The sequence below is a fragment of the Oncorhynchus mykiss genome, chromosome 17 (assembly GCF_057628025.1).
Source record: "Oncorhynchus mykiss isolate SJ-2025 chromosome 17, ASM5762802v1, whole genome shotgun sequence".
Lineage (NCBI taxonomy): Eukaryota > Metazoa > Chordata > Actinopteri > Salmoniformes > Salmonidae > Oncorhynchus > Oncorhynchus mykiss.
The window spans coordinates 7,632,824-7,656,564 of record NC_143038.1 but is presented as its reverse complement, the minus strand read 5'-3'; the positions used below and the strand labels follow the sequence as shown (position 1 = coordinate 7,656,564).

The window sequence follows — 23,741 nt, the reverse complement described above, 5'->3', positions numbered from 1 at the left end:
GCAACACACTTAACCAGAAATGATCTATAATGTCTTAATAGCGTGTTGTTTAGTTGTGTTGTTCCATGATCTAACAGAGGTTGGCACCATTCCCATCAAAAAACACACACACACACACACACACACACACACACACACACACACACACACACACACACACACACACACACACACACACACACACACAGACACTGGTCCTAATATAACACTCATCTCAACAGGATGTGTCAAAGTCAGACTTCCAGATGTGTTTGTCTGGTCGCTGGTGGCCTTTCACCTGTATTCTATTCATAGACGGTGTGTGTGTGTGTGTGTGTGTGTGTGTGTGTGTGTGTGTGTGTGTGTGTGTCTGTGTGTGTGTCTGTGTGTGCGCGTGTGTGTGTGGCAGGAAATTGGCCAGGACGTGGAGCCGTACTTCCAGGAAGTTGTGGCCAGTCTGGAGCAGAGTGTGGAGGAGGGCAGTAAGGGGGAAGGGGTGGTGCTGAGGGGGAGACTGGGACAACTCTACAGAGAGATCCTCACGGATACTGACACATCAGGTACAGTATCCTTATCATAGAGGGGTCATCTTTTGACTGTTTGAAACCAAAACCAAATGATCTAAACAGCATCCAGACATTATCTCCCATTTTCTTTAGCATTTGGTTTCTGTTTCCAAGTGAAACTGAAAGGGTAACGTTACCGTAGACAACACACAACCGTTATTAATAGATCGCTGTATAGCAGTCACTCTGACTTTGGGACCGTTATTAATAAATCGCTGTATAGCAGTCACTCTGACTCAGGGACCGTTATTAATAAATCGCTGTATAGCAGTCACTCTGACTCAGGGACCGTTATTAAGAAATTGCTGTATAGCAGTCACTCTGACTCAGGGACCGTTATTAATAGATCGCTGTATAGCAGTCACTCTGACTCAGGGACCGTTATTAATAAATCGCTGTATAGCAGTCACTCTGACTCAGGGACCGTTATTAATAAATCGCTGTATAGCAGTCACTCTGACTCAGGGACCGTTATTAATAGATCGCTATATAGCAGTCACTCTGACTCTGGGACCGTTATTAATAGATCGCTGTATAGCAGTCACTCTGACTCAGGGACCGTTATTAATAAATCGCTGTATAGCAGTCACTCTGACTCAGGGACCGTTATTAATAAATCGCTGTATAGCAGTCACTCTGACTCAGGGACCGTTATTAATAAATCGCTGTATAGCAGTCACTCTGACTCAGGGACCGTTATTAATAAATCGCTGTATAGCAGTCACTCTGACTCAGGGACCGTTATTAATAGATCGCTATATAGCAGTCACTCTGACTCAGGGACCGTTATTAATAAATCGCTGTATAGCAGTCACTCTGACTCAGGGACCGTTATTAAGAAATTGCTGTATAGCAGTCACTCTGACTCAGGGACCGTTATTAATAGATCGCTGTATAGCAGTCACTCTGACTCAGGGACCGTTATTAATAGATCGCTGTATAGCAGTCACTCTGACTTTGGGACCGTTATTAATAGATCGCTGTATAGCAGTCACTCTGACTCAGGGACCGTTATTAATAGATCGCTGTATAGCAGTCACTCTGACTCAGGGACCGTTATTAATAAATCGCTGTATAGCAGTCACTCTGACTCAGGGACCGTTATTAATAAATCGCTGTATAGCAGTCACTCTGACTCAGGGACCGTTATTAAGAAATTGCTGTATAGCAGTCACTCTGACTCAGGGACCGTTATTAATAGATCGCTGTATAGCAGTCACTCTGACTCAGGGACCGTTATTAATAGATCGCTGTATAGCAGTCACTCTGACTTTGGGACCGTTATTAATAGATCGCTGTATAGCAGTCACTCTGACTCTGGGATCGTTATTAATAGATCGCTGTATAGCGGTCACTCTGACTCAGGGACCGTTATTAATAAATCGCTGTATAGCAGTCACTCTGACTTTGGGACCGTTATTAATAGATCGCTGTATAGCAGTCACTCTGACTCAGGGACCGTTATTAATAGATCGCTGTATAGCAGTCACTCTGAATTTGGGACGGTTATTAATAGATCGCTGTATAGCGGTCACTCTGACTTTGGGACCGTTATTAATAGATCGCTATATAGCAGTCACTCTGACTCTGGGACCGTTATTAATAGATCGCTGTATAGCAGTCACTCTGACTCAGGGACCGTTATTAATAAATCGATGTATAGCAGTCACTCTGACTCAGGGACCGTTATTAATAGATCGCTGTATAGCGGTCACTCTGACTCAGGGACCGTTATTAATAGATCGCTGTATAGCAGTCACTCTGACTCAGGGACCGTTATTAATAGATCGATGTATAGCAGTCACTCTGACTCAGGGACCGTTATTAATAGATCGCTGTATAGCAGTCACTCTGACTCAGGGACCGTTATTAATAGATCGATGTATAGCAGTCACTCTGACTCAGGGACCGTTATTAATAAATCGATGTATAGCAGTCACTCTGACTCAGGGACCGTTATTAATAGATCGCTGTACAGCAGTCACTCTGACTCAGGGACCGTTATTAATAAATCGCTGTATAGCAGTCACTCTGACTCAGGGGCCGTTATTAATAGATCGCTGTATAGCGGTCACTCTGACTTTGGGACCGTTATTAATAGATCGCTGTATAGCAGTCACTCTGACTCAGGGACCGTTATTAATAGATCGCTGTATAGCAGTCACTCTGAATTTGGGACGGTTATTAATAGATCGCTGTATAGCGGTCACTCTGACTTTGTATTCCTCCATGTCTAAATCTGTCGAGTCAGAGCCCCCCCCCCCCCCCCCCAGGACAGATGTACACTGTATTCCTCTATGTCTAAATCTGTTGAGTCAGAGCCCCCCCCCCCCCCCCCTCAGGACAGATGTACACTGTATTCCTCCATGTCTAAATCTGTCGAGTCAGAGCCCCCCCCCCCCCCCAAGGACAGATGTACACTGTATTCCTCCATGTCTAAATCTGTCGAGTCAGAGCCCCCCCCCCAGGACAGATGTACACTGTATTCCTCCATGTCTAAATCTGTCGAGTCAGAGCCCCCCCCCCCCCCCAGGACAGATGTTCACTGTATTCCTCCATGTCTAAATCTGTCGAGTCAGAGCCCCCCCCAGGACAGATGTACACTGTATTCCTCCATGTCTAAATCTGTCGAGTCAGAGCCCCCCCCCAGGACAGATGTACACTGTATTCCTCCATGTCTAAATTTGTCGAGTCAGAGCCCCCCCCAGGACAGATGTACACTGTATTCCTCCATGTCTAAATCTGTCGAGTCAGAGCCCTCCCCCCTGGACAGATGTACACTGTATTCCTCCATGTCTAAATCTGTCGAGTCAGAGCCCCCCCCAAGGACAGATGTACACTGTATTCCTCCATGTCTAAATCTGTCGAGTCAGAGCCCCCCCCCCCCCCCCCCAGGACAGATGTACACTGTATTCCTCCATGTCTAAATCTGTCGAGTCAGAGCCCTCCCCCCAGGACAGATGTACACTGTATTCCACCATGTCTAAATCTGTCGAGTCAGAGCCCTCACCCCAGGACAGATGTACACTGTATTCCTCCATGTCTAAATCTGTCGAGTCAGAGCCCCCCCCCCAGGACAGATGTACACTGTATTCCTCCATGTCTAAATCTGTCGAGTCAGAGCCCTCCCCCCAGGACAGATGTACACTGTATTCCTCCATGTCTAAATCTGTCGAGTCAGAGCCCCCCCCCCCAGGACAGATGTACACTGTATTCCTCCATGTCTAAATCTGTCGAGTCAGAGCCCCCCCCCAGGACAGATGTACACTGTATTCCTCCATGTCTAAATCTGTCGAGTCAGAGCCCTCCCCCCAGGACAGATGTACACTGTATTCCTCCATGTCTAAATCTGTCGAGTCAGAGCCCCCCCCCCAGGACAGATGTACACTGTATTCCTCCATGTCTAAATCTGTCGAGTCAGAGCCCCCCCCCCCAGGACAGATGTACACTGTATTCCTCCATGTCTAAATCTGTCGAGTCAGAGCCCCCCCCCCCCAGGACAGATGTACACTGTATTCCTCCATGTCTAAATCTGTCGAGTCAGAGCCCCCCCCCCAGGACAGATGTACACTGTATTCCTCCATGTCTAAATCTGTCGAGTCAGAGCCCCCCCCCCCAGGACAGATGTACACTGTATTCCTCCATGTCTAAATCTGTCGAGTCAGAGCCCCCCCCCCCCCCCAGGACAGATGTACACTGTATTCCTCCATGTCTAAATTTGTCGAGTCAGAGCCCCCCCAGGACAGATGTACACTGTATTCCTCCATGTCTAAATCTGTCGAGTCAGAGCCCTCCCCCCTGGACAGATGTACACTGTATTCCTCCATGTCTAAATCTGTCGAGTCAGAGCCCCCCCCAAGGACAGATGTACACTGTATTCCTCCATGTCTAAATCTGTCGAGTCAGAGCCCCCCCCCCCCCCCCCCAGGACAGATGTACACTGTATTCCTCCATGTCTAAATCTGTCGAGTCAGAGCCCTCCCCCCAGGACAGATGTACACTGTATTCCACCATGTCTAAATCTGTCGAGTCAGAGCCCTCACCCCAGGACAGATGTACACTGTATTCCTCCATGTCTAAATCTGTCGAGTCAGAGCCCCCCCCCCCAGGACAGATGTACACTGTATTCCTCCATGTCTAAATCTGTCGAGTCAGAGCCCTCCCCCCAGGACAGATGTACACTGTATTCCTCCATGTCTAAATCTGTCGAGTCAGAGCCCCCCCCCCCAGGACAGATGTACACTGTATTCCTCCATGTCTAAATCTGTCGAGTCAGAGCCCCCCCCCAGGACAGATGTACACTGTATTCCTCCATGTCTAAATCTGTCGAGTCAGAGCCCTCCCCCCAGGACAGATGTACACTGTATTCCTCCATGTCTAAATCTGTCGAGTCAGAGCCCCCCCCCCAGGACAGATGTACACTGTATTCCTCCATGTCTAAATCTGTCGAGTCAGAGCCCCCCCCCCCCCCCCCCCGGACAGATGTACACTGTATTCCTCCATGTCTAAATCTGTCGAGTCAGAGCCCCCCCCCAGGACAGATGTACACTGTATTCCTCCATGTCTAAATCTGTCGAGTCAGAGCCCCCCCCCCCCAGGACAGATGTACACTGTATTCCTCCATGTCTAAATCTGTCGAGTCAGAGCCCCCCCCCAGGACAGATGTACACTGTATTCCTCCATGTCTAAATCTGTCGAGTCAGAGCCCCCCCCCAGGACAGATGTACACTGTATTCCTCCATGTCTAAATCTGTTGAGTCAGAGCCCCCCCCCCCCAGGACAGATGTACACTGTATTCCTCCATGTCTAAATCTGTCGAGTCAGAGCCCCCCCCCCCCAGGACAGATGTACACTGTATTCCTTCATGTCTAAATCTGTCGAGTCAGAGCCCCCCCCAGGGCAGATGTACACTGTATTCCTCCATGTATAAATCTGTCGAGTCAGAGCCCCCCCCAGGACAGATGTACACTGTATTTCTCCATGTCTAAATCTGTCGAGTCAGAGCCCCCCCCCAGGGCAGATGTACACTGTATTCCTCCATGTATAAATCTGTCGAGTCAGAGCCCCCCCCCAGGACAGATGTACACTGTATTCCTCCATGTCTAAATCTGTCGAGTCAGAGCCCCCCCCAGGACAGATGTACACTGTATTCCTCCATGTCTAAATCTGTCGAGTCAGAGCCCCCCCCCCCCCCAGGACAGATGTACACTGTATTCCTCCATGTCTAATTCTGTCGAGTCAGAGCCCCCCCCCCAGGACAGATGTACACTGTATTCCTCCATGTCTAATTCTGTCGAGTCAGAGCCCCCCCCCAGGACAGATGTACACTGTATTCCTCCATGTCTAAATCTGTCGAGTCAGAGCCCCCCCCCCCCCAGGACAGATGTACACTGTATTCCTCCATGTCTAAATCTGTCGAGTCAGAGCCCCCCCCCCAGGACAGATGTACACTGTATTCCTCCATGTCTAAATCTGTCGAGTCAGAGCCCCCCCCCCCCAGGACAGATGTACACTGTATTCCTCCATGTCTAAATCTGTCGAGTCAGAGCCCCCCCCCCCAGGACAGATGTACACTGTATTCCTCCATGTCTAAATCTGTCGAGTCAGAGCCCCCCCCCAGGGCAGATGTACACTGTATTCCTCCATGTATAAATCTGTCGAGTCAGAGCCCCCCCCCAGGACAGATGTACACTGTATTCCTCCATGTCTAAATCTGTCGAGTCAGAGCCCCCCCCCAGGACAGATGTACACTGTATTCCTCCATGTCTAAATCTGTCGAGTCAGAGCCCCCCCCAGGACAGATGTACACTGTATTCCTCCATGTCTAAATCTGTCGAGTCAGAGCCCCCCCCCCCCCAGGACAGATGTACACTGTATTCCTCCATGTCTAATTCTGTCGAGTCAGAGCCCCCCCCCCAGGACAGATGTACACTGTATTCCTCCATGTCTAATTCTGTCGAGTCAGAGCCCCCCCCCAGGACAGATGTACACTGTATTCCTCCATGTCTAAATCTGTCGAGTCAGAGCCCCCCCCCCCCCCCCAGGACAGATGTACACTGTATTCCTCCATGTCTAAATCTGTCGAGTCAGAGCCCCCCCCAGGACAGATGTACACTGTATTCCTCCATGTCTAAATCTGTCGAGTCAGAGCCCCCCCCCCAGGACAGATGTACACTGTATTCCTCCATGTCTAAATCTGTCGAGTCAGAGCCCCCCCCCAGGATAGATGTACACTGTATTCCTCCATGTCTAAATCTGTCGAGTCAGAACCCCCCCCCCCAGGACAGATGTACACTGTATTTACCTTTCAATACATATTTTTTCTTCTCATCGTCACAACTATCCTTCAAATGGACACTACACTGTCTCTCAGGCCAGCTGTGAGACCAGATACTTAGTGTAGGGGATGGGGACCAGGAAGTAAGCGGGTGTTGTTTTTGGTGTCATTGTGACAGTTTGGGCTCTTCCTGGTTTAGACACATTATCCTCCGGTGGTGGGGGATGCCTGTGTGACATGCCGCTTCCCAATCCGGAGATGAGCTTCCACCTGTGGAGGGAGGATGAGGAGATCTGTGAGTGGTGAAATCTGTTGTTTATACACACCAATGAGAGAACTCTGTTACATGAACTCTGTTACTCTGTTTAATAACAGTAATATTTTTTTTCTCTCAAAAAGGTAGGGGTCAAAATGATTTACACCCCTAAAGATTCTTATAAATAAAGTAGTCACAAGTTTAGAATTTGATCCCATATTCCTAGAACGCAATGACGACATCAAGCTTGTGACTCTACGAACTTATTGATTGCATTTGCAGTTCATTTTTGGCTGTGTTTCCGATTTTTTTGTGCCCAATAGAAATGAATGGTAAATAATGTATTATGTCATTTTGGAGTCACTTTTATTGTAAATAAGAATATGTTTCTGAACACTTCTACATTAATGTGGATGCTACCATGGTTATGGATAATCCTAAATTAATTGTGAATAATGAGGAGTGTTATTCTAACACACTGTGTTCTCACCCGATGCAAACGGCCAATACTATAGCGCTTTCTTGTCTCGCTGCTTCCTGTTCCCAGTGACCTGTATTGACATTCATGTTATACAGTATATATGTCTTCTGGTTCCTATTTCTCTGATGGCACCTCTACCACCAGGGCGCGAGCTGGCCAAGTGCGTGCGCTCCAGCTCCATGTCGTCGGAACACTTCTGCCTCAGCCAGGACCAGGAGACCGACTTTGACCTCGCCGACCTCCCTGCCGACCTCACTTCCTCCTCCGCCATGCCCCGCCACTCCGTGATGTCCAACGACAGCGGCATCGAGAGGGACCTTCCCCCTGGGGTTGAGCCTTCAGTGGTGGAACCCTCTGGTGGCTCGGAGGAGGGGGAGGCCAGGTTAACCCGACGAGGAGGCATCAAGATGAGGCCGTCAGTCACGGACAATATGGCCCTGATGCAGGACGCTCTGGAGGAGAGTGGGAGTGTGGCCGGGGGAGGGGGGACACTTCATAGGAAAGCGGGGTGCAGCGGGACCCCCTCATTCTCCAAGCAGCAGAGGCACTTCACGGCCCGGATCGTGGTGATGGGGGACGACAGGGTGCTGGGGAAGCTGGCTAAGGCCTTCTACTTTCTCCGGTGAGGGACCAGGATCATGGGTAATGTAGTCTGAGAGACTGCATGTAGTTTGTAGTGGATATTGTATATATTAGAATGGATACTGGATATAATAGATTTCTGTTAGATATGATCATAGTATAGTTTTTGGAGACAGTTCCACCTACAGCATCTCAATTTGGTTAGCCCTATACTATGCTGTTGAAAATGTTTCATTTCATAATGTCCAAAAAATGAAATCGGAAACTAACTGTCCATTTCTGTGGTCTAGTCAGGAAGAAGGAAGTTGAATTGAAATCATGACACATTAATAGTTAATGCGTCAGAAATATAATGGGATTCTTCCCGGGTTTCTGTGTTGCATGGTTTGAGGGTTAGTTAATCATTGGTTTCACTCTGCAGGAAAAGGGAAGCGCGTCGTCTCTTTCTGACCATGAAAGTCAACTTCCAGTTTTACTACATCCCTGTCTGTGAGGATCCCAGTCCCACCTGTCCTGTCAGAGTAAGACCACAAACTAACACTTCACTCCTATCAGTTTACAACCTGTCAAGAGACAACGATATGACTCATTTCAGTGTTTCAGTTTGGGAACACACACCCACACACACACACACACACACATCCACAGACAGTATGTGAAATGATCACATCAAAAGAATGAAATGGCAGATTTGGACACTGATAAGTGCCTGCATTGGAACGCAGTGGCTGTACAGGAATATGCTGTAAATGTCGTCAGAGCTCAGGCTCTGCACTTCACAGTGCTGAATGAGTTTTGACTGACAGCCGTTCTGAACTTGAGCACCGCACGCGACAAGAAGTTGCCCACATGCCTCCCACTAATTGGACAACTTTTGTAGTTTGTTGTTGTCTGAGTGAGGGAAATGCTGTAAATTAAGAGGACTATGTATTTTGAAAGATGAGAATGTACACATTTCCATATCATAAAACTCCTGTAATCTAGTCAACGTTTATGATCACTATGTTTGATGGCATCAATCAGTCTATCACATTGATTTATGAAGCTCTTTTTACATCAGCAGATGTCACGAAATGCTATACAGAATCCTAAAACCCCAAACAACAAGCAATGCAAATGTAGAAGCATGGCGTCATATCCTGGGTTGTTCTGAACAGAATCTCACTTGGCAAAAACTGGTTGAATCAATGTTGTTTCCATGTCATTTCAACAACAAACAATCTATATGATGATGTTGAATCAACGTGGAAACTGATTGGATTTGGAAAAAAGTCAACAACGTGTGGAAATGTGTTTTTTTCACCCAAACTTTTAACCTAAATCCAATGAAAGTGATATTTTTGGTTGATTTCACGTTGGCAACTCAACCAAATGTAAATCAAAACTAGACGTTGAAATGACGTCTGTGCCCAGTGGGGATGTTTGTGTATTATGAAGAAAATCCACAGCGAAACACGCACCTGAATGCACCTGAATGCACCTGAATGCACCTGAATGCACCTGAATGCACCTGCATGCACCTGAATGCACCTGCATGCACCTGAATGCACCTGAATGCACCTGCATGCACCTGAATGCACCTGAATGCACATGAATTAACCTGAACACTCCTTTCTATGGCACCAAAATGACGATATGTTCTCTGAATTGCCCTGTGAAAGCGTAACACTGTAAGATCATCTTTTATGACTTAGCTAGTCATGTTGGCAATAGAACAAGCTTTCAAATGATGCCCACTGTGACTTATAATGGTCCGTTTTTGGATTGCGTATACAACAACAGTAGTTCCTCAAAGGCACAGCTAGGAAAGCTATAAAAAAAAACAACCAAGCACCTTATAGCTGAAGACTTCTTTAAGTCATAAAAATGTATTGAAATGACTTAGGAACTGTGCCCACTTTAGAGAGGGGTGTGGCCACTCGGAGACTATTGTTTTTATGTTATGTTGCACCTACCCCACATTTTCCAGGAATATTCTTATCATGTTACTGAATGTATCTATAGTATTTTCAGATTTTGTTATCAACAAATGCGGCAAAAGGTACAGTAAATGTAAAATGCACATAAAATCAAGTGTAATGTTTGGATTCAGTCTTGTGTCACGTGAACTGTGTCCTCAACTTTGTTATTCTAATTTTCCCAAAATCTCCAAACTGTTCCCTTTCAATTGCTACCATGGTTATGCAAACATTTTCATATTTTTCCTGTAAGAAACATTTCAATTTAGCCCTATTCATATAGGCCAATTCCCACTAGTGTAAAGGCTTAATGTCGTTCTCTGGTTTCACACTGAACTTGAACCTTGTGCTTCTACACCTGTGTTGCTGTTTGGGGTTTTAGACTGGGTTTCTGTACAGCACTTTGTGACATCAGCTGATGTAAGAAGGGCTTTATAAATACATTTGAAATGAGAAAACTTAGCTGTAGTTGAGTTACCCTAACAGTTTAGTAGAGTAATGTATCTATAATAAACCATGTTGTACTTCTCTATCAGGAAAACCTCTCCCCAACCCGGGAAAACCCCTGTGCCCTGGGTTCCTACTTGGGAATGGTAGATCCATGGTACGACTGCAACATCAACAGTCTGGGTTCCATGATCCCCAAGCTGGCCAAAATGGTACAGTAACCCACTATTTCTATGTTATGTTGAAATGACAGCATCAAATAGTATTTCTGTTCTCTTTCGATACTTTGGATTGAGCCTGCCTGGAATGCATTGGTTTCATTAGCCTGGCAAGTGTAGCTTTCAGGATTTTAAGAGGAAACAAAATACTAGTCTGATCTGCAGTAGATAAAGGTACGTGGTTAGTTATGTGTGGTTATGTTGAATGTGGTTTATGCTCTGCCACTGGGAGAGCATAAAAAAAAAAGACAACAAATTATCGTTTGCATGTTTCTAGGTGTTTTGGATGATTAGCAAAACAAAAGGACATTTCACAGTACTGTACAGTAGTTGCTTGCTTACAGGAAGTGAAAAAAAAACATCTGTGGGCTCTTATCGGAACTAGCAACCTAGGAGTACTGTATGCAAATAGCTTTGCTGTTATGAGTCATCTTAGCATTTAGCTGGATAGAGGGAAGAGAAACTGTTTGGCACAGTGTAGTGAAAGACAGGGAAGTATCGGGGGGGGGGGTAAAAGATTGTGAAACGTAGCAGGGACACAGGGTCAGGTTTTCATTGATAAATGCTGTAGTTTCCAATAAATCATGAATGGTAATGAAATACAATGGGAGGGAAATAGAACAAACATAAGTTGTTGCTGCATAGTAAAAAAAGCCTTTGCGCACACAAACTTCCCGGAGTAATCAAGGCACTCACGTAGAATGAAAAGGCCTTTTTTTCTTGTCGTGCATAAGCCATAAATCAATCAAGGCTTTTACTATGCTCCACTACATGAGAGTGCCTTGATTACTTCTGGACGTTTGTTTGCACAAAGGCTTTCCTAGAGTATTTCATCCCATGATCAAAGAGCTGTCACGTTTGTTAGAATGAATATCGGACCAAGGCGCAGCGGATGTTGAGTTCCACATTATTTATTAAAGAAGTGAAACTTAGCAAAGACAAAACACAAATAAACAATAAACTAACAACGAACCGTGACTACAGAGAATGCTACGTGCACTCAAAACAATATCCCATAAAACACAGGTGGAAAAAATGCTACTTAAATATGATCCCCAATTAGAGACAACGATAGCCAGCTGCCTCTAATTGGGAATTATACCAAACACCAACATAGAAAAACTAAACTAGAACCCCAATTAGAAAATAATAACTAGAAACCCCCCCCCCCAGTCACGCCCTGACCTACTATACCATAGAAAAACAAAGGCTCTCTATGGTCAGGGCATGACAAGAGCACCTTGTGGATTAACTATAAACCACAGAAGCGCTCCTCTCCTGTGTCTCTACATGAATGAAATAGAGTTCCTTACAAAACATGAACATTCAGTGTATTAAAAAGCTACTTTTATGTGTACTGTCTTGGTCAACCCCAGGCTCCATACTAACATGATCCCATCTCTCTCCAGCAGTCCAACAGCAGCAAGCAGGCAGAGCCTAACCCCTTCCTGTCTGATGTCATTTCCTACTATGTGCGGACCGGACTGCAGCCTGTTTACTTCACCATCTATTCTGTCAAGGTGAGGAGACATAGGATGCATCTGAAATGGCACCCTATTCAGAGACCTGTGGACCCTGGTCAAAAGCAGTGCACACCATAGGGACTAGGGGGCAATTTGGGACACAGACGTAACCATATGCTTCACAAACAGGTCTCGTTATCGCCTATGCACTATCGAATCTCTCTACCACTGTCTGTTGTCTATTGTGTGACATAATGACAGTAAGTCTGCGGCGATGGACTGAGCATAGTTTATCGTTAGCACTCTAGCATGTTCATGATTATCAGTCCTCACTCATAGACCAAAAAACACCAAATGCCATTTTGCAGACGCTTTTATCCGATGCGACTTACAGTCATGAATGCATACATTTTTTACGTACGGTTGGCCCCAGCGGGAAACGAACCCCCGTGGCGTTGCAAGCGCTTTGCTCTACCAACTGACCCACGATTGTCATTCTCTTGCCTATGTTCTAGATCTGCTTCCCCAACCTGACCAAGGACCCAGTGGAGGACGTGTTTCTCTCCCACTTAGAGCTGGACTTCCCCGAGTTCAAACAGTCCCCAACTACTTTGAAAGGTAACATTTAGCCTGTGTACGCCCCCGATCAACGTTCTCTGCATCTGATGTTTCGTTTCAAACTGATTTGAAGTGTGTGTGTACGTGTGTGCATGCATTGGTGTGTGCACGTGTCTTTGTCACTCGCCCGGTCTGATCACGTCTGTCCTCCCTCTTCAGCCACGACCATCAAGCAGAAGAAGAACACAGGAGACGTATGTGGTGCCGTCGTCTCTGTCAACTACAAAAAGGTCAGCGAAAGATCAACCGTGTTTTTAACATGACCTCATCAATATACATCCACGTGAAAGTCCTGCATCTGGCTATAAAGCGAATGCTATGCTCTATTGTCATAGTGTTGATGCAACGTCTGTCTCTGTTTAGAGTTTTGAACTGCATCATGGGAGTAAACTTAACTGACCTGAAGAGAGATCCTATAACCTGTGTTTGACGTTTAGCTCTATTTTGATAGTGTTTGGGATTGATACTGTTGATGCAACGCCTGTTTGTCTCTGTTTAGAGTTTAGAACTGCATCATGAGAGTGGCCTGACCCGAAGAGAGGTCATACAACCTGTATTTGACGTTTAGCTGTTAGCTTCTCTCTATGACCTCCGACCTGTGTCTCTGTCCTCCTCTCCAGGTGTCGTTGAGTGGTAGAGACGTAGACAAGGGTATGTCAGTGAGGACCTCAGGTGTTCAGATTAGTGCCATTCCCTCCAATGAAACTGAAGGTATACAACACTAAATATCACACACAATGATATTTACAACATTCATGTAATTAATTGATAGATTGATCTGTATTGTGATCAGTAGTAGCTGAGTTGTCACCCATTGGGCACATATGTCAATTCAGCGGGCAAAGTCACAATGTAAAATAGTAGTGAATGTCCATGCTGTTGCATATTGATGCAATTGTGTGAACGTAAAAATAAGTTCTGAAATGTCTACTACTTTTCCCATATTATTCTGTATATCTGTTGAAGCCTGGCCTATGTTCTTGTTTTTGTTGTTGTCCTCAGATCTGAACTGTCTTACAGTAGCTTTCAACGAAACTAAACCCAAGAACACCATGGTGAGTTTACACCGTTTTAACACACAAATGTCTATTAGTGAAGGTTGTTATAAAATTCGGAAACATAAAACATATTTACTTCATCCTCTCGGTATTCTTGGGTCTCCGTCTTGTTCTTAACGTCACAAAGGCCTGGTTCGCTGGACCAAGCCATGGTGCCCACATCGCTTTATGATCTCACGAACCTAGAACCCAAACCTAACACACAGACTTAATTCTACAGGAGGCCAAGATCCGTACCTGTAACATTAAGATCAGGACCCTGGAGATGAAAACCTTCACTGTGACCCTGGACAAAGACTCTAGGAGGACCTTCCGAGACGTACTGAGGTGAGAGCTGTTGGTGTAGCTGTTGCCTACGGTTGGCCTAACATAAAAACTTGAAATAGATGAAAACAGGTCAGACAGTGGTTTGGTTGATAGACACATGATCTTGTTACCAGAAGGTTGCTGGTTGAACCTAACCTCATTTGGTTAGCCCTTGTCATGCTGTATATGTTTTAGTTACATATGCACAAGTTATATATATTGTGCCATTTTACAGTGTATATTATATATATATATATATATATATATATATATATATATATATTGTGCCATGTTACAGTATATATTATATATATTGTGCCATGTTACAGTATATATTATATATATATTGTGCCATGTTACAGTGTATATTATATATATTGTGTCATGTTACGTCGGAAGTTTACATACACTTAGGTTGGAGTCATTAAAACTAGTTTTTCAAACAGTCCACAAATTTCTTGTTAACAAACTACAGTTTTGGCAAGTCGTTTAGGACATCTTCTTTGTGCATGACACAAGTCATTTTTCCAACAATTGTTTACAAACAGATTATTTCACTTATAATTCACTGTATCACAATTCCAGTCAGAAGTTTACATACACTAAGTTGACTGTCTTTAAACAGCTTGGAAAATTCCAGAAAATTATGTCCTGGTTTTAGAAGCTTCTGACAGACTAATTGACATCATTTGAGTCAATTGAAGGTGTACCTGTGGATGTATTTCAAGGCCTACCTTCAAACTCAGTGCCTCTTTGCTTGACATCATGGGAAAATCAAAAGAAATCATCAAAGGCCTCAGAAAAAAAATTGTAGACCTCCACAAGTCTGGTTCATCCTTGGGAGCATTTTACAAACGCCTGAAGGTACCACGTTCATCTGTACAAACAATAGTACGCAAGTATAAACACCACGGGACCACGCAGCCGTCATACCACTCAGGAAGGAGAGTCTCCTAGAGATGAACGTACTTTGGTGCGAAAAGTGCAAATCAATCCCAGAACAACAGCAAAGGACCATGAGAAGATGCTGGAGGAAACAGGTACAAAAGTATCAATATCCACAGTAAAACGAGTCCTATATCGACAAAACTTGAAAGGCCGCTCAGCAAGGAAGAAGCCACTGCTCCAAAATAGCCATAAAAAAGCCAGACTACAGTTTGCAACTGCACATGGGGAAAAAAGATCGTACTTTTAAGAGAAATGTCCTCTGGTCTGATGAAACAAAAATAGAACTGTATGGCCATAATGACCATCGTTATGTTTGGAGGGAAAAGGGGGAGGCTTGCAAGCAGAAGAACACCATCCCAACCGTGAAGCATGGGGGTGGCAGCATCATGTTGTGGGGGTGCATTGCTACAGGAGTGGTGCACTTCACAAAATAGATGGCTTCATGAGGGAGGAAAATTATGTGGATATATTGAAGCAACATCTCAAGACATCAGTCAGGAAGTTAAAGCTTGGTCGCAAATGGGTCTTACAAATGGACAATGACCCCAAGCATACTTCCAAAGTTGTGGCAAAATGGCTTAAGGACAACGAAATCAAGGTATTGGGAGTGGCCATCACAAAGCCCTGACCTTAATCCCATAGAAAATTTGTGGGCAGAACTGAAAAAGCGTGTGTGAGCAAGGAGGCTTACAAACATGACTCAGTTACACTCATTTCACATTCTTAAAATCAAATGGTGATCCTAACTGACATAAGACAGGGAATTTTTACTATGATTAAATGTCAGGAATTGTGAAAACTGGCTAAGGTGTATGTAAACTTCCGACTGTTTGTAAATAACTAAATGCACATATATGCTTTTAAAAAGTGTAATATTATAATCCTCATTCAATGTTCAATGTCACTAAAGCCTAAATAAACTGTCAAACATGCTTATCTAACTCTCATAATTTGACATGTCCTCTGTCAATTCATTCATTTCCAGCATAGAGATCGCCCCCTGTCTTGATCCTGGATACTGTGTCCAGAAGACCATGCGGTCCAAGTTCAGTTTGGGGGAAGAGGAGAGGGACGCTGGCCTCAGCAAGTACATGAACAAAGGACTTCCTCTACCAATCAATACCTTCGCTGGTATCATCAACTGACTGATCCCACAACCATCTGGATGGACTCTACTGTAGAGAGGCTGAAATGTTGAGACCATCCACATTGTATGACGATCAGGGATGTGCCCAGCACTCACAACAGTGCCTCAGTGTGCAATGAGGGGATGTGGAAAGAGAACCTGGGTGGCAGCTAAGGGTATCCCGCGGTTATTTACCTGGTGTAACCTTGACAAGAAAACTAGTTGAGTTTGACAAATGTTAGATTTGTCAACAAACAAATTCATTTGCCATGGGTATTGGATCTCGTTCCAGTTTCTGCTTGTGACAGTTTTATCATATACTGTTCCCATAGGCATATCTCTGACTGACAGCATAGTCAAAGAACAATATTGCCTCTAAAATTGAGAATTTTATGAGCGTGTATGAGGCATGAGAGTGAAGCTCAGTTGGTATTTGCGCCTATATAGGCTTTAGCTCAGAGGACTAACATAAACTTGACAACCAGGGTTCAAAATCTGGTCCTTCAGAAGAGTAGCCAACCCTCCCAATCATCTAACCTAAGGGATGATTCATCCATCCCTTGACGTCAGGGTTGGGGCAAATTCCATTTCAATTCAGTAAAGTTACGGAGTAAACTGAAATTCCCATAGGGATTGACTGAATTTAAATGGAATTGACCCCAACCCTGCTTGCCATGTAAACACACTACCTGCTGCTCTTTGAATTCTGACACTGAATCACCCTGGTAGGGTCATTTTCATTACTAAGCTTGGCAGAAGAACAACTTAAAGATAGTTTGATGTCTTGTTGAACTAACAACAGAAGCTCTTTGAAGCAGTCACTTCATTTTATTAGCCAGTTCTTTAAAAAAACAGGTTCCATATAAAGGTGCACATGGCTCTCTAAGCTCATCTAAGTTCTTGCGAGTTAGCAATAAAGGTTTGAATGCACTGTGCACAAGCCTTCATTAAAAACATGACACAAAAGAACAAGAACGGGCACCTATTTTAAGATCGCTAAAGAACCTGTTGCATGACAGGAAAACGACTGGGGGGGGGGGGGGGGGGGTAATTATCTGGTGGCTTACTGCTTATGACTTTGTTCTGTATGCTATACTAACAAGTGGTGCAAAACCCAGTGTGGTTGACTATGACCATGCTAGGAGGTCTATGCTAAAAATGAAAGTTAAACTCTGAGCCCTTCGCTTGTTTCAAACTAATTTATCACGCCTAACTCGAAGGTGATGGAACACAGCCACCGCTGTAAGGTGTTGGCTGGTTTACAATAAATCATGAGGTGATGGGGACCAGTTATCATATATGCACCCATAAAAAGTATGTAGATGACAAAAAAAGAGACAGACATACAGACAGAGAGAGAGAGAGAGAGAGAGAAAGACACTGACTGACTGAATGACTGAGAGGCCACATCTATAAAAGCCACTGTCGTAATACCATTGAAAGACACGAGGGTCTTAAAGAGCTCTGATCGCCAGCTGGTATGTTTGTAATGCATCATCAATCACCAATAGACCTTTTTGCACACTTGTCTATTTTTTTTAATGTTATGTATGTAAGACTAATCATTGGAGTATGGTATCATTGCCATTACTTGTTTAATAGTAGTGTAAATACTAATGTATTTTATATAATTACTGTATATTTTATATAAAAAAGAGATATTTGACTTTTTCTGAAATGAAGTATAAATGAGCTGATTATTTGATTCTTAAAGGGATAGTTCACCCAAATTACAAAATGACATATTGGTTTCCTTACCCTGTAAGCAAGAAGTCTATGGACAAAGTACGACAGAAATACACGGACAAGGTATGACAGGAATACATGCTTTGGTTTAGTTTCCCTGGCACTGTTCCACTGCTAACGTTTTAGCATTTATGGCACAAGTATATACATATATACTGATATTAGCATTTTTCCCCATCATTTTCAAATCCTCTAGAAGGGACTTTGTTGAACTTCACAATAAATTTGAGATACTTTTAGATGATTTGGACTTGATGCGTGAAAAATCCTAGTAATGGTACTATGACTTGAATGGGATTTGTGACACACATGTTATAACGGTGCCAGGGGAATAAAACCAAAGCATGGTTTGCTGTCCTACCTTGTCCATAGACTGTTTATGCTGCATTCAAGACAACTCATAAACTCCAAACCTCAAAGTTAAAATTTGCGTACGTTTTTTTGTGTAGAGCTCCCTATTGGTTGATTCTAATACTTTCCAATTGGGAAACTGTGACCTCATCTTTCTACAACGAGTTTCCGAGTTGGACATTTCAGATTTTCCTAGTTCTGAGTTTTCTTGAACACAGCATTACAGTTTAAGGAAACCAATTTGTGATTTTGTAATTTGGGTGAACTATCCCTTTAAGTACAGTGCTGTTGAATAAGAGGGATGCTGTGGGGCGGGGATGTATGTAGTACCACCGATTAACGTTAGGTGGCGCCATGGTCTAATATAAAAGTATATCTTCGAGTTTACAGTACAATAGCTATTGAAAACATCAGCCTTGGCTTGAACACCGCAAGCTCAAACAACCGAAAGAGCGTGACAACACCAGCACGTTGAGGAAGCGGTTTTACCCAATTCTCTGCCATGCAGCTTGGTACTTAATGAAAGACTGTGCGCATAGACTGCTCCAGTTGCCTTATCTTGTCAGTTTTCCTTCGGTTTCCAAGACACAGCATTGTATTTGTTTGACAGTGCATCCTTGACCAGTTTGGAATCGAACCCACTGTTGAGAGATGGAAAAGGAAAATAAACATGGATCATCACATCAGTACGGCTCTCTGGAATGCACTAAATGGAACACAGACAATTCCAAAACAGGTAAATAAGTGGAACTGTTTGTGTGAGCATAATTGACCTGAGAAAGTGAAGACAAAATGATTTATTACAGGGGAAATGCTTGCAGTTGCATGCAAGTGTTGATGTTTGTTTCAAAATGTACGTCTACAGGTGGCAGTCAACAGCTGTAACTAGAGAGCTTACTGTTTATTTTAGTTCGTTAGGATCCCACCAACTACTGCACATGCAGCAGCTAACTCTTCCTGGGGTCCACACAAAACGTACAAATACATGACAAAGTACAGAACAGATATAAACTAGGACATGACATTCAAAATAAATACAAATATACGAGTTCTATATTGGAAAGACACCAAGAAACAACAAAAATTATATTGACACACTATTCATATACATATACAGTACAGTTACATTCGATCTTTAGAAAGAGGGGAGGTGCTGTGATACAATATGGTTTTTTTTTTATCCGTTTTTAAAGCTAAATTTGCTTTTTGCCTGAGTCAACTCTGGTGGCAGAGCATTCCATGATGACATGGCTCTCTCTATACATGCAGTGCCTTCGGGAAGTATTCAGACCCCTTGACTATTTCCACATTTTGTTAGGTTACAGCCTTATTCTAAAATGGATTAAATCATTTCCGCTCCTCATCAATCTACACAAAATACCCCAAAATGACAAAGCAAAAACTGTTTTTTAGAAACATTTGCTAATAATTTTTAAAATAAAAATATCCAAATTAAATAAGTGTTCAGAACCTTTAATCGGTATTTTGTTAAAGAACCTCTGGCAGCGATTACAGCCTTGAGTCTTCTTGGGAATGACGCTACAAGTTTGGCACACCTGTATTTGGGGAGTTTCTCCCATTCTTCTCTGCAGATCTTCACACACTCTGTCAGGTTGGATGGGGAGCATTGGTGCACAGCTCTTTTCAAGTCTCTCCGGAGATGTCGATTGGGTTCAAGTCCGGGCTCTGGCTGGGCCACTCAAGGACATTCTGAGACTTGTCCCGAAGCCACTCCTGCGTTGTCTTGGTTGTGTGCTTAGGATCGTTGTCCTGTTGGAAGGTGAACCTTCGCCCCAGTCTGAGGTCCTGAGCACTCTGGAGCAGGTTTTCATCAAGGACCTCTCTGCACTTTGCTCCATTCATCTTTGCCTCGATTCTGACTAGTCTCACAGTCCCTACGGCTGAAAAACATCCCCACAGCATGATGCTGCCACCACCATGCTTCACCGTAGGGATGGTGCCAGATTTCCTCCAGACGTGACGCTTGGCATTCAGGCCAAAGTGTTTATTATTGGTTTCATCAGACCAGAGAATCTTGTTTCTCATGGTCTGAGAGTCTTTAGGTGCCTTTTGGCAAACTCCAAGCGGGCTGTCATGTGCCTTTTACTGAGGAGTGGCTTCCGCCTGGCCACTCTACCATAAAGGCCCAATTGGTGGAGTGCTGCAGAGATGGTTGTCCTTCTAGAAGGTTCTCCCATCTCCACAAAGGAACTCTATAGCTCGGTCAGAGGGCCCTTCTCCCCCGATTGCTCAGTTTGGCCAGATCTAGGAAGAGTCTTGGTGGTTCCAAACTTCTTCCATTTAAGAATGATGGAAGCCACTGTGTTCTTATGGACCTTCAATGTTGCAGACATCTTTTTGTACCTTTCCCCAGATCTGTGCCTCAACATACAGTGGGGCAAAAAAGTATTTAGTCAGCCACCAATTGTGCAAGTTCTCCCACTTAAAAAGATGAGAGAGGCCTGTAATTTTCATCATAGGTACACTTCAACTATGACAGACAAAATGAGAAAAAAAAAATCCAGAAAATCACATTGTAGGATTTTTTATGAATTTATTTGCAAATTATGGTGGAAAATAAGTATTTGGTCAATAACAAAAGTTTATCTCAATACTTTGTTATATACCCTTTGTTGGCAATGACAGAGGTCAAACGTTTTCTGTAAGTCTTCACAAGGTTTTCACACACTGTTGCTGGTATTTTGGCCCATTCCTCCATGCAGATCTCCTCTAGAGCAGTGATGTTTTGGGGCTGTTGCTGGGCAACACAGACTTTCAACTCCCTCCAAAGATTTTCTATGGGGTTGAGATCTGGAGACTGGCTAGGCCACTCCAGGACCTTGAAATGCTTCTTACGAAGCCACTCCTTCGTTGCCCGGGCGGTGTGTTTGGGATCATTGTCATGCTGAAAGACCCAGCCATGTTTCATCTTCAATGCCCTTGCTGATGGAAGGAGGTTTTCACTCAAAATCTCACGATACATGGCCCCATTCATTCTTTACTTTACACGGATCAGTCGTCCTGGTCCCTTTGCAGAAAAACAGCGCCAAAGCATGATGTTTCCACCCCCATGCTTCACAGTAGGTATGGTGTTCTTTGGATGCAACTCAGCATTCTTTGTCCTCCAAACACGACGAGTTGAGTTTTTACCAAAAAGTTATATTTTGGTTTCATCTGACCATATGACATTCTCCCAATCTTCTTCTGGATCATCCAAATGCTCTCTAGCAAACGTCAGACGGGCCTGGACATGTACTGGCTTAAGCAGGGGGACACGTCTGGTACTGCAGGATTTGAGTCCCTGGCGGCGTAGTGTGTTACTGATGGTAGGCTTTGTTACTTTGGTCCCAGCTCTCTGCAGGTCATTCACTAGATCCCCCCGTGTGGTTCTGGGATTTTTGCTCACCGTTCTTGTGATCATTTTGACCCACGAGGTGAGATCTTGCGTGGAGCCCCAGATCGAGGGAGATTATCAGTGGTCTTGTATGCCTTCCATTTCCTAATAATTGCTCCCACAGTTGATTTCTTCAAACCAAGCTGCTTACCTATTGCTGATTCAGTCTTCCCAGCCTGGTTCAAGTCTACAATTTTGTTTCTGATGTCCTTTGACAGCTCTTTGGTCTTGGCCATAGTGGAGTTTGGAGTGTGACTGTTTTAGGTTGTGGACAGGTGTCTTTTATACTGATAACAAGTTCAAACAGGTGCCATTAATACAGGTAACGAGTGGAGGACAGAGGAGCCTCTTAAAGAAGAAGTTACAGGTCTGTGAGCGCCAGAAATCTTGCTTGTTTGTTATTGACCAAATACGTATTTCCACCAGAATTTGCAAATAAATTCATTAAAAATACAACAATGTGATTTTCTGGATTCTTTTTTCTCAGTTTGTCTGTCATAGTTGAAGTGTACCTATGATGAAAATTACAGGCCTCTCTCATCTTTTTAAGTGGGAGAACTTGCACAATTGGTGGCTGACTAAATACTTTTTTGCCCCACTGTAATCCTATCTCGGGGCTCTATGGACAATTCCTTCGACCTCATGGCTTGATTTTTACTCTGACATGCACTGTCAATTGTGGGACCTTATATAGACAGGTGTGTGCCTTTCCAAGTCATGTCCAATCAATTGAATTTCCCACAGGTGGACTCCAATCAAGTTGTAGAAACATCTCAAGAATGATCAATGGAAACAGGAAGCACCTGAGCTCAATTTCGAGTCTCATAGCAAAGGGTCTGAATACTTTTGTAAATAAGGTATTTCTGTTTTTTATTGTTAATACATTTGCAAAAATTTAAAAAAAAAAACATTTTTGCTTTGTCATTATGGGGTATTGTGTGTAGATTGCTGAGGATATTGTTTTATTTAATACATTTTAGAATAAGGCTGAAACGTAACAAAATGTGGAAAAAGTCTGAATAGTTTCCGAAGACACTGTAACTGAGTGACGCATTAAATGTGTTTTTGGTTTGGGTACAGTGAAGAAACCCATAGTGGTGTGTCTCCTGCGGTATGTACAGTGTATGTCTGTTTGAAGTGTGTGCAAATAGATTATTCAAATGGTTAGGCGTTTTCTAACACACAAGAGAAGTAGTCAGTTTCTCCTAAACCCTCAAACATGAAATACTATGATGCATGTTGATGATGTTAGTTCTGTGTGTGCAGTTAAGGGCAAGGCATGCTGCTTTGTTCTGAGCCAACTGCAGCTTTAATAGGTCTTTCTTTGCTCCACCTGGCCATATTACCAGACGGTGATCAAGCCCGAACAGTTGTGGTACACTTGTGTCAAAAATGCAGAACATATTTTTTTAACGGACATACCTCTCCCCATCTTTACAACAACGTTGTTCAATATGACTTGACCATGATATGTCACTCCTAGGAGTTCAGCTTCTTCAACTTGTTCAATGGTCACCACCTTTATGCACAACTCCATTTGAGGTTTAGTTTTTAGATATATATATAAGGCCAGTTTATTGTTAATAACTCATTCTGACACTGTAACTCCTTGCTAAGCTTGATAAGAGTCTCAGTGAGCTCACTGGCAGTAGGTGCAGATGTGGTGAGTGTGCAATCAACAGAATAGATAGTAATTTTAGCATCTTGTAAGACAAGTGGCAAATCATTTTTTTAAATAGAGAAGAGTAACGACCCAAGGCAACTGCCCTGAGGGATACCACACTGTACATATCTGATGTTAGAGAAACTTCCATTGAAGAATACTCTCTGGGTTCTATTGGATAAGTAACTCTCATCAACCATGTGATGGCAGGTGATGTAAAGCCATAAGTGAGTTTTTTAAATAACGTGTTTTGGAATAATGTGTACAGTCACAGGGTGTACGCCATTATAGTCAGTAAATTGCA

General features: G+C 43.7%; 2 protein-coding genes across 7 annotated transcripts in view; both read left to right on the top strand.

The window, feature by feature from the left end:
• The window catches only part of LOC110493544 (phosphoinositide 3-kinase regulatory subunit 6), a 34,869-nt gene extending 16,908 nt beyond the window's left edge, over positions 1–17,961 (top strand). For 2 of the 4 annotated variants that reach the window (XM_036949480.2, XM_036949479.2), the window contains exons 9-20: positions 389–539; positions 7,022–7,117; positions 7,704–8,181; positions 8,563–8,662; positions 10,636–10,758; positions 12,174–12,284; positions 12,743–12,845; positions 13,005–13,075; positions 13,466–13,556; positions 13,848–13,900; positions 14,124–14,230; positions 16,143–17,961. In XM_036949480.2, coding sequence (XP_036805375.2) covers positions 389–539; positions 7,022–7,117; positions 7,704–8,181; positions 8,563–8,662; positions 10,636–10,758; positions 12,174–12,284; positions 12,743–12,845; positions 13,005–13,075; positions 13,466–13,556; positions 13,848–13,900; positions 14,124–14,230; positions 16,143–16,302 — 1,644 coding nt within the window. In that variant the 3' untranslated portion in view covers positions 16,303–17,961. The remainder of the gene's footprint in view (positions 1–388; positions 540–7,021; positions 7,118–7,703; positions 8,182–8,562; positions 8,663–10,635; positions 10,759–12,173; positions 12,285–12,742; positions 12,846–13,004; positions 13,076–13,465; positions 13,557–13,847; positions 13,901–14,123; positions 14,231–16,142) is intronic. The other 2 variants (XM_090204645.1, XM_036949481.2) reach the window with 1 other exon arrangement.
• The window catches only part of LOC110495114 (bMERB domain-containing protein 1), a 55,073-nt gene continuing 49,286 nt past the window's right edge, over positions 17,955–23,741 (top strand). For all 3 annotated transcript variants that reach the window (XM_090204646.1, XM_090204648.1, XM_090204649.1), the window contains exon 1: positions 17,955–19,116. In XM_090204646.1, coding sequence (XP_090060772.1) covers positions 19,032–19,116 — 85 coding nt within the window. In that variant the 5' untranslated portion in view covers positions 17,955–19,031. The remainder of the gene's footprint in view (positions 19,117–23,741) is intronic.